We start from the raw sequence: 17796 nt of genomic DNA on the forward strand, positions 1-17796 counted from the left end.
GTTGGTCCAATGTTTGGAAAACCTTGCAAAACATACATTCAGAAACAGCAAAGGCCATTAAAAAACTGTCAAATTAGGTGTTTCTGGAAACAAGAACTTAAGTCTTCCTGGCATCCCCAGCAATGGAAAATAGTAGAAACCACCCAAAGGAAAGAATTTCTAGGAAAGAATTTCTTGTCAGCACCTTGCACAAGACACAGAAAATCTGATCAACTTTGAAAAAAAAAAACCAACCCAGAACAACAAAACAACATGGAAATACTTGGAACATGGAGCTGACAGACTGTTGTTTTAGTAAGATATGCCTGGTCAAGGTTTTTGAAAAGCAACTTCAAACTATGCATGCCAGAACAGACTAATGCAGAGCCAATGCAATCTCCTCCCATCCACTGGAGATGTGTAGAGAAAAAATAAAGAGCTCCATGTTCTGCAGTGATCAAAGGGTTCTTTTAACCTTTGGCCTGCAGTGTGTAAACGAACATTCACATGATAATACAGAACAACTTACCTGTCTAAATAGTTAACAATATTGGGATTCTTATTTTCCCTCATGACCAGGATTTCATTGATAATTAGTTCCTTTTTGGGCTGCTGTTGGAGATTCATTTGCTTTATGGCCACCTAAAATGACATTAAAAACCATAAACGTGAGTAGTCTGTTGTACGAGGTCAGAATGAACATGCAGTGGACAGTTGCATGATTTTTGGTTGTATCACCTGCTATTCTTGATTTCATAACAAAGCAAACACAGACATACATTATGGATGTTGTTCCACAAGAAAAATAACAAGAAAAATAATGGGGAACAGAGACAGAACAATTTCTAAACCAATACGTTTATACTGGCAATAAAAATTATCCACTTTTTATTGGCACAAAAGCTTGTTGGGATTTCTTAGCAGATTTCTCTCCATTAAAAAAAACCATTCAGGGATAATGTAACATGGTACCAGGGTGGGATCAACAATACTGTGGAGAGCACCAACATGTTCTGAAGACAGAGCAAGTAAAAATATTCATCTCTTAAAACTGGACTTAAAAGCTATGGGTTAAAATTGGACTAAAAAGCTATGGAAGCATCCAGCCAAGCACAGAGAGTATCAAGGCCCTTACTTATTCTAGGAATTCACAGGCACCTTTTCAGGCATTTATGAAAACCTCAGATCCAGTGTTGCTGGAAAGCATGTGGCCACAGTAAGTGCTCAGTTACTGAGGCACAGAACCACACTGCCCTTAAAGACCTTCCACTGAATAGCTGCAGACAGCAATGATGGATTTTGCCAGTTGACATTTGTCCATGCTTCAGAGGAACAGCCTTTGCAGGAAAGCTCTACTGGCCACCCAAAGCTCCAGCCATAGCAGAGGGGAAAGCACTCAAGAGCTGCAGAATCTGCTGGGATTTTTGACACTCACCTCTTGTCCTGTGGCGATGTCAATCGCTGTATAAACAGTTCCTGAAGCCCTAGAAACAGAACAGCAGGAGAAACTGAGAAACACTGAGAAACACTTTATTCCCTGGAAGCGAAAGCCAGCCCAGACAGGAGAGCTCTGTTGCCTGGAGTGTTTATAAGGGTTCACCCACTCCTCAGCCAACAGCATGGCAGCCCACCAGCCCTTTGTCATGCAGAGAAAACTGAGGTCCAACATGAAGAAGAAGGGCTGGTGCAAATGTCCAGTGTACATGTCACATTATTCTAATTCAAAACCTAAGGGGGGGTGTCTACAGAAACTGGAAAATAGTACGTTCAAATCTTACCCATTTTGCTGTGGTTAATTTAGATTTTTTCCCCCATTTTCTCTGTGTGTCTGTGAGTGTGTTTTTTTCATGAAATGTAACACACAATCCAGTTGGGCCTTCTCACACCTTTAAATTGAATCCATCTGCCAAACTCAGGCAATGTCACACAGTCACTCTGAGAACCCTGAATATATGACAGCCATTTGAGGAAAAGATCTAAATACAGCTTTCTCCAGCATGCAAGTAAACAATTTCCCAGCCATCCTGCAAGGTCACAGCTAGAGCAGGTTAAGGCATCTATTATTTCACACACAAATTGAGGACTCAGAACAGAGGATACTTAGAGAGATTCTTTGTGTGTCAAGAACTGCAGGCAGCTGCTTCTGTTGAGTGCACCTAACATGTGAAGGACTCTTCATGGTGTCCATGTGCTGCTTCTGTGGCACACACAGGTTGTGTTGTAGAGCCACCAGAAATAAGTAGTGTGCTCACCTGCAGACTAGACAGGGTAGGGTTTGCTTTGCCATCTGCCTCTCCTTCAAAGATGTTCTTCCCCATAATGACATAAGGGCTGAAAAGGCCCCAGTCAGAGGCAATTCCTTTGAGTTTCAAAGCATCTGGGGGCCTGAAAAGCCCTCCTTCTGAGCTAAACCACAGCTTTACACTGCCATCACTTAAGAAGCCCATGTCTGCAGGAACAGTGAGAGAGTCAGGGAGGGAATTCTCACAAGCAGGAATGTGCATTTGCAAGTGTCCCAGTGATTGAAAGTGCCAAAATGAGTTTGCTCCTTCTCACATGATCCCCTGGCTTGTTTGTTTACCTGCAGGCTGAAATATTTCAGAAGCAGTTTAATTCAACAGAGACCTTATGTCTGCATTGAGAGCAATATTCTCATTGGGCATGCTATGCACACTTTTAATATAAAGGCAAATGCATTTTCCTATGACTAATTGACAAGATTAATCCAATTTGTTTTCATAAGAAGTCAACAACATTTATTCAGAATTGCTAACATTGTGATGATTCTCCTGAGCAAAGTCGTATCAGGCTTTATTTCAAAACAGCTCCTGAAATTAGAATGCTTTTGGAATGCTCCAGGCCACCTACTTGTGAGGAGTTTAGATAAAGGTAATTTAAGTAAAGCTGCGAATTAAATGCAAAGGCTTTGTGATTCTGCATTACAAGCTTTCACTTCTAAGCCACTCATTTCTGACCAGTAACTTTTAATCTGTTCTGCAGCACCTGGTCTTTACTGCAGTTAGGCAAGTGCCAGGACTCACCATTAGATCTGTGTCACTGTGATGCAGTGCAGTACTAACCAGGCTGCTCATGGCTCCAGACTAATTTGTCTTGCTACAAGAGCTAACACTGCTTGAGCAAACACAACCTCTTTATCAAGTGCTAGTTAAAACTAAGTTTCCGCTGGTGGCAGCAACATTTTCAGTCCTCAGCTGGAGGCAGAGGACAAAACAGGGACTCAGCACTGACCTGTTCTGCAGCACAGCCCTGCTGACTACTGCTCACTGCAAGGTGCTGTAAAACCATCACAGTCTTTATTGACTTCCCAGCTGTGTGAAGCCATGCAGTGCAATGTGCTGGCCAGCTGCTTTTCCTCACATAAGCAGCTGCTCTCTACCTGCAGTTCCCTGAGCAGCCACACCTCTCCCTGCCTTGCTCTCATTAGCAGCTGCTAAAAACCTGCTCACTTCCAACACCAGAACACTTGTCTTTGGCACAGCTGTACCCAACTCACTGCAGAGGTGGAAGCTCAGGAACTGGCACCTGCATTAACTGAGCAAAATCAGCTACTGAGGCAGTGCCACTGCCCAGCACTGCTGCAGACACCCAAACCCCAGCCCTGCAGCACTCTGGGTGCTCCTGATCATCCTGTTTGACTATCTTTCTGATCATCTTTCTCTTTAGGATCTTTTCCTATCACAGTAAGTTGTCCTGCAGTGTTAGAGGCATGAGTTAAGTTATGGCAGCACACTCCTCCCCAAGGAGGCTATGCAGTCTTCAGGCTGCACTAAAAGCTGGAGGAAATCCATTTAGATACCCTTTTAGGCCACATCCCAGCCACTTGTCTTTCCACCAGTTGTCAAGGCACCTTTGTACAAGCTCACTCCCACGTGAGGGTGATGGTCACGTTCTCACAGTGACAGCAATAATCTGCTTCACACACATGTTTATTCTGCTCTCACTTGTTCAGCTGACACCCCTTTCCTAGGAGACAGGCACAGCTTGAAGTTTCTACTGACATTTTACAAATGACAGTAAGAACTAAAGGTTCAGATAGGAAACAGGTTGGAATTTGAGAAAGGGTTTTTATACAATGAATGGAGCATAAAAACCTTCCCACAAGGGCCCCACCAAATCACAGAGATTTAAGATAAACCTGCCAGAGAAAGGGCAGGGGTGTGTCAGCCTTATTGCAGTACATTAACTATTCCAGGTTAGCAACAGACTACTCTGAGCTCAGACCCCACAAACAGTTAAGGCAGAAAAATATCTCCTGATGCCAGAAAACAGCTTCTGTCCTACACTGCCAGCAGTGGCCTGGCATTACACAGATGGTGCCAGTCCTCCTGGAACAACACTGCCAAGGAAACGCCAATGGTGCAGGCAGCCCACAGTTAAAATGCAAGTCAGATACCTAATTTTGAGGTAAGTTCTTTTGTTCTTGCCTCCTCACAGAGGAAATATTTCAAATTGATCCAATTTACAGTTAGCAAAGCTGGGTTTCAAAAGGGAATGGCTTGGGTGATTATTTTCAATAAATGCCTAGAACCTGCAGGATCCACAAGAGATCTGCCACAAGGCAGATGATGTATCTTCCTCTGAAGTGCACTAGCACTGTGTCTATTACTGAATTTTTCGGTTTTACCACCCCTGCTAGAAAAAAAAAGCTTATTATTTAATCTCTGGTTTCAGTTTCTAAACTATGTGGTTATAAGCCTGACCACTGAATATTGTTTAAAGCAAATATTTGAAATAAACATTACTGAGAGCCATCAGCTGACAGCTATCAGGTGGTATGTTTCTCTTTTAGGTAATAATGTTTTTTCTTCTTTCTTCAGCATGGTCGTATTATTTTGAGACATACAAAAATGATTTCTCATAAGAAAATAAGCAAACAAGAGCCACACACTTGAGGGACAAGAGATCCTTCAGGCCTTTCTCCTTGCTGCAGATGAGATTCTGTCAGCATCAAGTAGTCTTTCAATTACTTTTGACCACAGTTATAAATTCTGATCAGTACTGAGAGACAGGAGGATCTAAAGCTGATGATATCTGAACATGTTTGGAGCTTGCCTCTCTTCATGCTTGATGCTCCACCACCAAAATACCTGGCCCGTGGTTTTGTACAAGAAACTGGGATATGACTTACCCTTGGCCAATTTTTTCAAATCGAGTGTATTTCTTCTTAGGATCTCCCACGCTCACAATGCTCCCTGAAAGAAACAAAATGCAAGATTCTCACTTCAAACCAGAGATTCCACCTTCCAGAAGATCTGAAATGCAGCCCCACTGTCTGGGGCTTTGGGCCATTTCTGGTCAGTTGAGTAACAACAGCAACAGAGGCAGCTCCACAGCACAGATGGCCTCCATAAACACTGATTTACTACAGTCCTTTAGGGTTACCCTGACAAGAAACTGAACACAAGGAGAAACATTCAGAACAGACAGAGATCAGAAAACAAGAGGCACCAATGCAAGCATTTGTTCACTACAAACATTAAGGAGAGCTATAACAACTCTGCCTGTATTTTCTTGGGAATAAACACACTGTGATTCAACAAAAAGTTTACTACTTCTGAAGATTAAATGTACTTTGTGTTCACTTTTTTATGAGCAGGTACCATTTTTGGAACAGGAAGAGTACTGCAAGTGCTTCCAGGAGAGGAGGAGACCATCTCAACCTTTCAGCAGTTTGCCAAAAGAATGCCTTCATGTTTGCAGTGAACAGCATTTCATTTTACCATCAAGAATGATGGGGTTTCAGAACCAGGGCCCTCATCACTGGTTTCCAGGCTAAGTTCTGAAGACATCCCTGCCCTGCACCATTTCAAGAACCACACGGCTGGTTTTCAATGTGACACAGCCCCACCACTCACACCGGACTCACCCTCTCATCACCACACACACACTGTGCTCATGTTCTCCTGAAACCAGCAGGGTGGCTAACAGGACAGCAGTGCTCCTGGGGTGCTGGTGTGACACAGACAGCTGCCCAAAGGGATGCTGATCCTGAGCCCAGATGATATGATGCAGAAGACAGATCAAACAAGGGGCTGCTGCCCCCTGGAAGCTCCATGCTGCAGCAGTGGGATGATCAAGCTCCACAGTGTGAGCAGGAGGTTTATTATACCTTCTCATACCTTCTCATCTCCTATCCCTCCTTCTAGTCAGCTAGAAGGGAGCCCCAGAGTCCTCTAGTCATGTTCTTCTCTACTGAAAAGTTACTTTGTAGTGAAGACCTGCTCTAGAGAAGCAGAATGAGCTTTGCTTTATGCCATTTGTTTCAGTGAGATGAAACTATGAAAAGTTAACCAGACTCTGAAGGTTTCCCAGCTTGGGCTCCCAACACACCAATCCACCTGACTCTTGCAGGTTGGCACAGCAGGGCAGGACCACTTCAGGGCACTTGAGACCATGTGGGCATCCCAGGCAGCAGGCAGGCTCACCCTGCCATCAGCCCTGGCTGGCATTCCCAGAGCTCTGGGTAAGGGGAGTTAGCATGTGGGGCAATGGAAACCTCTTCTCCTGCAGCTCCCATTAACACCTTTGCCAAGGGCTGCAAAATTGCTGTAGCAGGGAGTGTACCAGATGGTGCTGATGCCCTGTCTTCTCACTGTGCTGGCAGGCAGATTCCTGGCTAGGCAGCCAGTCAGATGCCCATTTGGATGCTGAGACCTCTCTGCTCCATACAAATGGCCTGAACAGAGGGAAGAGGAGTTTGTGACTACTAAGAGGGAATGGTGCATCATCAAGTTTTGTTTTGGATGCACAGGCAAACAAATATTTATTTGTAATACAGGGATACAGCCAGATCAGTCAAAGGAAATAAGCTGCAGATCACTGAAGTCTTTCCTTCTGAACTCATCTTCGTAAATTATTTCTGTGATGTACATTCCAAGGTAAGTGCTTAGAAGACATTTGCATTGAGCCACCACCTCAGGCTTCACTGTTTGCATTCTATCAAGGAAACTACCAGACCAGAAAAACCAGTACTGTTTATTGAATTAAGCCTTTCGATTTGTTTGAGACTATCTATCAGATTTTGGCTCTTTCATTAGACACAGACAAAATATCCTAATTACTGCTTTTTTTCCTTCCCATCAGATTCCTGGCATCTCCAAATGTGCAAGAAGGTGTCAAGCAGGGCAAGGTTTAACTTCAGCTGTCAGTGGCATGAAGTCCACAATGGGTGATGGGGCCAGACTGTCCCACATGGGACTGACTCACACCCTGTGGCTCACAGCCCCATGAGCTCTGCAGCAGCAAATCAAACACTGCTCTAATTCTGTGCTGGGCTGGACAACAGGAAGAACACTGTGCTGCCAGTGCCTGGCTAGGTGCTATTTTCAGCAAGTTAATGGAACGGTGTATCTACTAGAACAGATATCACAAGTTCATGGAAGTTCATTCACTTCAGAAAACAATAAAGAGAAGGACTGAAGAAGAAAGATTTCTAAAAATTATTTTCCAAATTTGCCACTTTTTGCAGTTCAGATTTTCTGAGTTTTTCCTCAAGACTTGAGTAGCTGCTTTTCCAAGGCAGTTGTTTGTGGTTGGTTCCCTGTACTTAAGCCAATGTACATCAAACATTACAGCATTAAAATCAACAAAGTGACAGGTACACAGCTCCTGCTCAGACAAGCACTCCCTGCTCTGGACAAAAGACAAACCTATCAGCTATTTTGATGTCTTTAAGCACTTTCCTTTATCAAGTCCTAAATTAAGTGGATAAGAAACCTGAATTGGGCCAGTTCTGTTTTATAGTTATCCGTAGAACATAGTCATGATTTCATTACAGACAAAATTTTATTTGATCTTATCTCAATATTACAGTCTTTACTCACTAATAAAAGTCTAAAAGCTCTAAAAGAACTCAAGCTATTTCAAGTAGAAAAGAATTATGAAAGCCATTTTAGATAAAAGAGGGCAGGGGACATCTTCCTAAAAGTAGCATAGAAAGAATTGTGAGGGAAGTAGGCAAGGTGGAGCAGTCATGCAAGTTAAAATAGAACAAGCACCACACTGCTTAAATACAATTAGTTCAAGACTCAATAAAAAAGCATCATGCCTGTTTTCAGATAGCTTCATGAAAGCACAAAAATATTTTCATTGCCCACATCACAATTTGCCCAAGGCAGACATTCAGAGCTTGCTCACTTGGTAGCAAATTGTTAAGAAAGAAAAAGCATGAAAGAATGTAACATTTTAAAGCTGTAACTCCCCAAAAGTCTAGGGCCCAGTCCCAACCTGGATATACAGCATCTTGAATAAATGATAGACATACCTGAGCTCATGGATGCAGGGTACCTGTAGATCTCAGGGGAGGAAGCCTGCCTCAAACATTTAGCATCAGCTGAACAAGCAGAATTCCTCTCTATAAGCTGACATACCTGCAGGTGACCACCTGCTCTGGAATTTATTTCACCATGCCCTCAGCTAAAGCTACTGAATTTATCCCTTGGATACTCCCTAATGTCACTGAGATTCATGTCAGCCTGGTAAGGATGCAGGAAACTGCAAGCAGCTGAAATCTCACAGCTAAGGAAGGCTCCAGCCTGTGCATTCACAGCAGCATCAGGGGCAGGGCAAGGATGACAAGGTTGAGCAATGGCAACCACTGAGAAAAAGCCACAGCCACACAGCACTCTATTACAAGCAGGTGCCTCCATTAAAGACACATTATTGGCTTTGTGATCTGAAAGAAGGAGGTGTAGATCAATCTGCTTTTTTTACTAACAATTAATGGTAGACACAGAATAACCTGGCTCTGCTCTGAACCAACCATTTAATCTGAGAACACTGCACTGGCAGCTATCACATGCAAGAAGCAAATTCAATTGGTTGCATTGCAGAATCAGGAAGGGCCTGATGTGCTTCAGTAGAGTATGATGTGCACAGGGGCTGGAGCCAATAGTCAGGATTCTAATAGTATTAACTGGCTGGGAATTAGCCATGAGAAAGTGCCTTGTTATCTGAGGAATATATAGCAGATGCTCCTTCCAAAGGAGAGCTCACTGACAAAACTGTAAAATTCTTAAAAACAAACTGTAGAAGTAGGAGGAGCAATAACAGTTACAAAAAAGACAGCAAGAGAATACCTGGAAAATGTGTAACTGTCTCAAGGAGAGCTCACTGAGGCTGAAGGGACCAGTTTAGTGCTGCAGCTGTCTACTGGTAAAAAACCCCACACCAATAAAAAACCTCCCACAAACAAAAACCCAACAGATTTTTGCAAAGTATTTTGACTCCAATGAACCATGAGAAGTTAGGAGTCTAGAGAGAATTTAGGAACCCAAACATTCTGTTTCATTTGGCCATTAGTACACAAGAGTTCCCTATGTCATTCACTAGGTCACAGCTTTTTGCTCAACCAGAAACAATCTCTGTTTTTGCCTTAAGCACAGCAGGAAGCTCAGGCAAACCCAACCCAGTATCAGCTGCCCTCAGAGGCAGCAGGAACACCCCAAGTGTTCTCTTGCTGCCTCAAAGCACAACAGTTTCTGTAGGGAGTTGTAAACGACTCGGTGACACTAAACTGCAAGAAACATTTGGTACAGCTAATGCTGACACCTGCAGCAAATACACTGCTCTGGCAGACTCAAAATACCCAATACATACTCAGTTTCTCTAGGATCTCCTCATCTGTCATCTTGGATTTTTTTCTCTGCCGGTCTGTGTTTCTGTACAGGGTGTTTGTGTTGGAGTTTTCAGGCTGGGGAGTGGTGGCTTCTTTAGCAGGTGCTGGTGCAGCGGCAGGTTCAATAACAGAGCGGGTGTAGATCTGTGACAAGAAATTATTTTGTGTCAGAAAGGTGGCTGGCAGAGATCCCCCTGAGATCATATTTCAAGTATGAACCCTTAGGAAGATCGTGTCAGCCACATCCAGGACTCTAAAACTGGTTTTGCTGTCCACTTCTCAAACTGAACAAGCAAAAATGAAAGGTTACAAGTTCATGGCCAGTTTCATGTTCAACTTTCATGGACTTGCTGATATAGTCCATGGAGAGGGACTGGCACCTCCAGAGGACAGTGTGTCCTATGTATCTTGCCAGGATATGAACTGCATCTTTGGATTGCTATCACTGCTGACAGGGAGCCTGCATTTTCACACCTGTAGCATTAAAGGACATGATGCTACCTCTTACCTGATATAAGAAGAAAGCCATGGCCCTCACCACAATCCCAGAAACTGACATGAGAATGTGAAAGTTCAAACCTGATTTTCCCAGCGTCAGTGGCTGGAGTGAAGCTCTGTGCCATGGCAGGACTTCCACCCAAGCACCTTCAGCCCCTTCAGTGCTGTCTGACCACAAACTTGCAGCTCTGCACTGCACCAAACACAGACCTAACAAAGCTGGCACTTACTGATTTTGTGTGTTCAGGCCGTGGGGCGATAACAGGCGGAGGCTCATTGTCATCTTCCTCCTCTTCATCATCTTCATCCTCTTCTTCAGACACAGAGGGAGCCAGAGGAGGTTCTGATGCTGTTTTTGTGCTCTGTGGACAGACAGTGCTGTGAGTGTCAGTCTCTATCCTGGTACTTTGAAGCTCTTCCTCTACCCTCAGTCTTCCCAGACATCAGAGGCCAATCTAGTCATGCACTTGCTCCTATGGGCCTAAAGTCTAAGTTAAACCCAGGGCAACACTTAAAGGAATAGGTGCACTGAACTCCCCCAGTCCCACCTGCTGCCCAGAGGCAGGGGGTTATATCATGTAATCCCAAATCTGCTGGTGAAACAAAAAAATGAAAATGCACCTTCTGAACTTTTTACCAACTGCTTTAAAGCTGGCTACAACAGGCCACTAGGAGAACTGATGCAAATCAAAGGCACCATTCAACATATTCACATCTGACTATCACTCTCTTTAAAATGCCATCCCTTTGGTCCAGTAGAAATAGCAGTAAGGGAAGCCCACAGCAAACAGGGAGAGCTGAGTCGGTAATTTTGAAAAGCTGTCATGCTGACTGTCTCATTACTGCCTCTGTCTGCTAGACAAAAATACTACAGCATCTGCCAAGGTGTCCATATCCACTGGAAAAGCTACTGGGAAGGCTTCCTCTGCTCTGGTGAACACCACACTGCCTCTGAGAAGTGTGTTTTATTAAAGATAAGGGACGTGGCATTGATTGAAAATCTGAAGTGTGAATATTCAAAGATGATTTTCATTTCATCATACACAGTTGGCTGTGTAATCACAAACCTCACATGAAGCTGCTTAACACTTTAAAATAAAAGCCAAATCCCCATTCAGTCACTTGCTATTTAATTCACTAACAATAACCCTAATAAATTTGGTCAGTATTAATGTGTATGTCACTCCTACATCTCTGGGATTGCTATTGCAATCCAGCATTTAATTGGAGTGGATGGTTATTTAAAACTTTCCTTCAATGGTTCCAGAGAGTTACATATCAATTATAACCTTATTTGTATTCAGTTATATATCCAGCTGTACTAAGGAGAAATCATGAAACTCGATAGAAATGGCATTCTAAATTTTTAAAACTAAATTTAAATGGGCTCATTAGGTGGTGCTGCATATTGTTGTGAATGATATACACCATGGCTAAAACCAGCAATCTTCTGTCTGCTAAACCAGACTTTCACCTTTTTAAAAAGAACAAATCAGCCAGGGAAAGCTCATGGCTTGCTCCACAATTCTTAAACATGAAGAACATCAAAGGTTACTTTCCCACTCACCGAGGGATGGGCTTCTATGTATCCATGGGCGCTTTTATCTGCAATGAGCAAAGGAGAATGAACCAGATGCTGTTAGGAAAAAACCCTGCCTGTTTTGGGGAATCCCACAGAACAAGTTAACCCAAATAGAGATTGTTTTTCTTCCACACCATCCCTTCAGGAGCAACACCAAGGAAGAGAACAGGACAAAATTCCAGACTCTATTTTTTGGCCAGTTTGCTAGTAAATAAAGTAAATAGAAATTTGGTCAAGAAAATGCAAATTGTTCTTTAACTGTCAATGCTTCTTCCACCCAAGAGCTAAAGCAGCTTTCTGTCTTTTTTTTCTCCTTTTCTTCCTGTGGTCATTTTTTTTTTTTCAATTTATTGCATGCATTCATTCTCATTAGCTTGCTGACAACATTTCCAAAGAAAAGCTTCCTCAAAACCCTTCTTAGCCATGGCAGCTCTATTCTGACAAAGCATGAGAACAGCTCCTGGGTTCAGGAGCACACATGAACTGTTATGAAGTCTGAATTTCATCACAAAGGGAATTGCCATTTTAGCACACAGTAAGCATCAAATTAGTCAAACCCTTTAATTATGAAATTTGGGTTAAAAAGATGCTTCTCTCAATCCTGGAGATAAGTGCACAGTTTTTAGAAAGACTTCTGAGTAGCTTCTTCATTTTGGAAGTTGTCTTGGTTGAACCTTCAAAGTGAGGAAATGACAGACTCCAGTGCCACAGACCATCCTGTGGAGGAAATGGAACCCCAGCAGGTGACACTCCAAATGCTGTCTGCACCCTGTTGGCTACTGACACCCCCTTTTTTAGCTGAAGCTGTTGACAGGCACTCTACCAAACTAATGCCATCTTAATGGCATTTTTTTTACAAAATCTTGGTTAGTTCTAAAAACCTGCAACAAAGCAAGGTCACCATTTTAATGACATTTGGGGGGAAGAAAAGGAGAAATGGAATTAATTTCCAGAGTATCCCACAATGAAGAATTGGTTCAGGTTGCCTCCTGACAACTTGAATGTTGAACTTTGCTCTGACTCATTTTGGAGCCTGACCTCCCCTGTTGGGAGACATCAACTTACCTCCTGATGTAAAGCTCATGTATTTCTGGTTGTTAACTGTTTCTTTTGAATCATAAAATTTGAGAACATCTAGAACAGCCTGTGGGTTCTTCTTCTGCTCCAGTTTTGTTATGTTGGAGGTCTGTAGTAGCCTGGCCCACTGCTCTGGAATGCCCTGTAGACATCGAGTGGAAACAAAGTGGGTTTAGAGTACTTAAAATCTGCAGCCTCACAGATCTTTACCAAGATCCCATGCTTGCTGTAAGATTACTTGCAGAAATTTTGATTGACACCTTACAATTAAAATTAGATGCAATCATTTCTTCTCTATCAAAAATCTAGCTAAAACCAGGACCCAACTTTATAAAAATAAAGTAATGACTGTGAAAGGAAAAAAAGGGGATGAAACTTCTCTGGAAATCAACTCTGCTCTTCCATGGAATAAAGATTTAAGGCTTAAGCTTGTTTGCCTGGTGATTCAGGGCAGACATAACAAGACTATTCTCTACTGGTGCACAACACAGTGTTTTTTAGGAGCTTTACACTGGACTTTTCATGCTTAGGAATGCAAACACATTTTGCTGAAATGATCACTGCTGTCTGATTCAAAGGTAAACCCCACCCTGATACAACTAATTTTCAGTGTACCAGGGAACACTGCAGGGTAAAGAATCTGCCTTTCAGCTCTCAAAATCATGACACTGAGGTATACCACAGCTGTAAAGGATGTCTCTAGATTCTCTACTGCAAACATACAGAAACCAGGGATTCATAAAACAGGCTGAGAGTTCATCCAAAGCTTTGGATGAATTCTTGGACATCTTATGGGTGAGGTGGAATTTGAAAATCGATCCAATCACTAAAAGCCCCGGCTCTACACTGAAATTCTATTGATGAGAACTTGCTTCAGTTATCCAAGATAATTCCAGCATGTCATGTCCCCCTTTACTGCACAGCTGACATTGACCAGCAAATTGCAGGACTCACTGAAGGAAAAACGTGCCACCCCAATCTACTTTCATATAGATTCTTCTCAGAAATTGTCCACAAAACAATGTGTGACATGAGCCTCCAAAGTTTAGGACTGATGAAAAAAAAGTGGGAAAAGCCAAGCAACAAATCTACTGCACACACATCAACCTGCTGCTGCAGTGCTATGACATCTCAAAGAAGCATTTGGGGCCTGTGACGCACCTCTGGGAGCTTCCCTGGGCACATCTGTGAGCCATAGAGATCTGGCTGTAATGGACGTAAATAAAGAAAGAAAAGAAAGTTAAAACAGAATGTGGGCAAACTCAGAAGGTGGTGGGAGGAGGAAACCAATGGGCCAGAATGGGCAAGTCCCATCTAAAATGGGAATTACGAAGTGGATACCAAATAGATCAAGTGGTAGACAGGCTACAGGAAGGCAGATTTAGGAAAACAGAAAAATCACAACTGTTCCAAAGTTTGGAAGCATCATTCCCCCTCCTTTTGCTTTTAAACAGTTTTTCTCTCCTCATAAAAATACATTCCTGAGAATTAATGGCAGTTGACAGAAAAATTTACATGTGCTTTCCCCAGTCAATTTAAAACTAAATAAAAAAAAAAAAGAAGGATCTGGGCTTTTGTGGTTTGACTGGTTTTGAAGCCAGATTACCATTTTTGAATGGCTCTATAAAAGTTTTTTCCAGGCTTGGGCGTTCTCCATCCCTGAGATCACCATTTGACCAGTGAAGAGAGCAGATGGTCAAAGTCAGATTGTGAAATCTGGGAGGCTGTGAATTGCCACAACACAAACAATCTGTGTGTGTCAGACTGAAAATCAGGACAATTGGAAAGAAATGCTTGATTAGATTAGGAACGTGCAACTTACTTTTCCCACTTACTAATGTCAGAATCTAGAAGCTTTAAAAGTTTGGTGGGTAACCACATTTTCTTCTAGGTTGGGGATGAGGAAATGGTTTCAAACATGCATGCCTTACAAAAAACACGCCCCAAAGGCCTGCTAACCACACTGCCCTTCATTCAGAAAATGCAAATCCTTTTTCAAATAAAGCTCTAGCAACATGCTCCCACCCAACAGTTCCAACCAATTTTATTCTCTGCTTTAAAAACCCTATTTCTTAGCAAATGTGGTTGCTCCAAGCACAGTGAAATGGAGATGTAATATTTTTTCATGATGGACAACACAGGTTGGTGCTGAAGCCTGAAAGCCAGAACTCAGGAGTCCATGCAACTGTGCATTAGGATGCATCTAACAGCAATCAGGGGATGCAGCTGGGGGCAATGGTTTGGTGTCAGAAAATGGCCCAATGCACTGCATATAACCAGGAGAGCAGGCACTACTGTCATGACAGCTGCAATAATACAAAACAAAAACTCCCTGTACATTTGCACATTGATTGGATGCTCCCATGGCACTTCCAAACTTTTGAAAGAGGCAGACAGTGTGGCCACTAGACAGTGGGAATATCAGAACATGGAATGGGCTAGAGGCAGTCCCTTTGCAGGTACTAACCACATGACTACCCAGCTGACAAACAGGTTCTATCCAGGTTGGGACAAACCAAACATGCCTAATGTACTGTGTAAAGTAATGCCTGCATCTGGGGTTAGCTGGGACCAATGTCTAGTTCTTAATGGTGCAAAAATTCCCTTCCTTTGATTGATGTTGGACTCCACTGAGGACTACAGCATTTAGCCCTGTGCTGGCCAGCTGTGCATGGGAAGTCACTGTCCCTTTGGTTAGTTTTGAATTGGTTGCAGCTTTCTCAGACTGCAGCACTGCACTTCCACACTTCAAAAACAAGTGTAACTGCAAACCAGCAGACATCTCACATCCACTGTTTGCAAAGGGAAAAAGGTATTTAAAAAGAAACTGTGCCACAACAACAAAGCTGGACCTATTTAGCCATGTAGGCTAAATTTGCTTTGTGTTGGTGGCACCTGACAGCGAGAAACCCCAATAGTCTCTAATGCTAGTGACTGCTTTGAAACACTGGTAAATAATAACAACATTCAAAATTACCCAAACCTTGATCCTGAAATACAGATAGTGAGTGCTTGTGCTTAAAACTGAAGTGTGTTAAGCCTGATGTCCCTCCTTTCTGTTCCAGCTGGCAGGGACATGAACTAACCAGGACCCTGACCACCTGTCAGATTGTGAGAGAAAATGAGTGTGACCCATTGTGTTTGCCTGAAGTCAGAAGGAAAAAGTCTCAAACACAGGATAGAAATAAAGGTAGGGGGCTGAAAGGAAGAACAGATATAGAATAAGAACAGCTGAATGTCCAGTGGGAAGAAAAAGGAAAGTGGGAAGGTGAAGACGGACAAGAAGAAGTGATGCAAACACAAAAAGGAGAGAAACAAAAGCATAAAGTAACATAATATGATATGAAGATAAGGAGAATGGCACTGAAGATTAAACTGAACAATAAAGTGGCTACAGGGAAAGAAAGAGAGGAAAAAAAAGGAAAAATCAGGACAGACGGCAGGGAAAACAAAATTTTAAAAGCTTTATGCAAAGCTTCTGATCAAAAATGACCACATCTGGGCTTTTTAAACATGCATTTAGTCAAGCCCTAGGGTCTGGCACAGAATAAAATTTGAAGATTTTATGACATCTATTTTAAAAATCCTAATTAACTAGTCCACTTATTTTAAATGTAGCTGTATTTCCTAATTACTAAGGATAATTCAATTTCACTACTCCTTTGAAGACATGCTGTAATTAAATGTGTCTTTTTTCTTCTACTGTTATTCCTATTGTTGCAACTGCTACTGTAGGACAGCAAGTTTCCAGCTTTCTGAAATGTCTTTGTGAAACAAAAGTAGCAATCAAAGTAGAAAATATGAATAAATCACATTTAGGGCTCAAATTCTGAAAATTAACCATCCTTTGTCCAGGCAAATGATTTGTCCCATCCTATTTGGTGTATGCAGCCAGTCAGCACTAGCACAGTCCACAATGGTGATTACTCAGTCTGACCACTCAGCTCATGGGGCACTACTGGTGGCAGCAGAGTTGCTAATGCTCCCCCTCACCTCCACAGCTTAACAAAAGGTGAGCTCACTGCCATCTCAGCTTCAAGGAACAATGGTTTCAGTACCCTACTAGTAATCAGAGAAAAAATGCTCTGAAGCCCCCTGCACACTTCAAAGAGCTTCCATCGGATTTGTTTTTCCCAACATTTTGTTGATATTCAAGAAGCAAAAGCTGACAGCTATTTTATTAATACATAAAGGCTAGAAACACTGATCACCTAGTGTATAAACCTATTTTGAAGGACACTAAATTAGAATGGACTTCCACAGTGCTGCAGCTTTCTGAGTGTTTCCAAGGGTTACCTGCAGAGAGCTGGACTTTGCACTTGAGGCTGGTTGTCTACTATGCACATGGGGGGGGCTTTTTGTGCTTTCCCAAAGACACTGAATAACCAACCCTTGTAGCAGCTTGGGGGACTGGTAAAAGCATACACCTACATTCTTCCTAGTTTTCATTTCCCACAGACACTCTGCTGACAATTCTTGGAGGGAAAAAAAAAAAAAAGGCAGCCTGAATCACTAGTTAAACACTCCAAATCCTAAGCCCAACAAATAAAAGTCCCTTTCTTCACAGCCTAGCTGCTGTGATCTGATGTTTCTGGCAATAGGAGGTTATTTTACCATCAAGAAACTAGAAGTTCTGGTAAGCAAGAAATACAGCAGTTACTCACTGTGAATTCTCCAGTGACAGCATCAAATCCCACATGAATGGTGTGTTCAAAGTCTGAAGGAAGAGAGATCTCAGGACGTTCCTTCTCTTTCTTCTTGTTGGCTGGAGGCAAAAATGTTAACAAGCACTTATTTTCTGAACAGCTTTTCATTTAAAACTTTTAACAATCAGGTGTGCTCAAAATAGTGCTTTAAAAGTGGAAAACAAATCAATTAACATCCATCCAACTTGAGGAACCGACCCAGGTTAACACAATGCCTGTCAACCTCTGTTAGGGAAGGTCTACAAGGTGCTATTTAATTTTGTTTTTCTTTCAGCCAATGTGACTGCTGCCAAAGCAAGCTATTCATGAAGTAGTCT

At 42.4% G+C, this 17796-nt stretch overlaps 1 protein-coding gene across 4 annotated transcripts in view; it reads right to left on the bottom strand.

The window, feature by feature from the left end:
- Positions 1-17796, bottom strand: part of PAK3 (p21 (RAC1) activated kinase 3) — a 125749-nt gene that overhangs the window by 14153 nt on the left and 93800 nt on the right. For all 4 annotated transcript variants that reach the window (XM_077186138.1, XM_077186137.1, XM_077186136.1 and 1 more), the window contains exons 3-10: positions 17438-17538; positions 12762-12915; positions 11682-11719; positions 10345-10476; positions 9598-9760; positions 5129-5192; positions 1415-1463; positions 509-621 (exon numbers count right to left, since the gene is read on the bottom strand). In XM_077186138.1, coding sequence (XP_077042253.1) covers positions 509-621; positions 1415-1463; positions 5129-5192; positions 9598-9760; positions 10345-10476; positions 11682-11719; positions 12762-12915; positions 17438-17538 — 814 coding nt within the window. The remainder of the gene's footprint in view (positions 1-508; positions 622-1414; positions 1464-5128; positions 5193-9597; positions 9761-10344; positions 10477-11681; positions 11720-12761; positions 12916-17437; positions 17539-17796) is intronic.

The sequence above is a fragment of the Agelaius phoeniceus genome, chromosome 14, assembly GCF_051311805.1.
Source record: "Agelaius phoeniceus isolate bAgePho1 chromosome 14, bAgePho1.hap1, whole genome shotgun sequence".
Classification (NCBI taxonomy): domain Eukaryota; kingdom Metazoa; phylum Chordata; class Aves; order Passeriformes; family Icteridae; genus Agelaius; species Agelaius phoeniceus.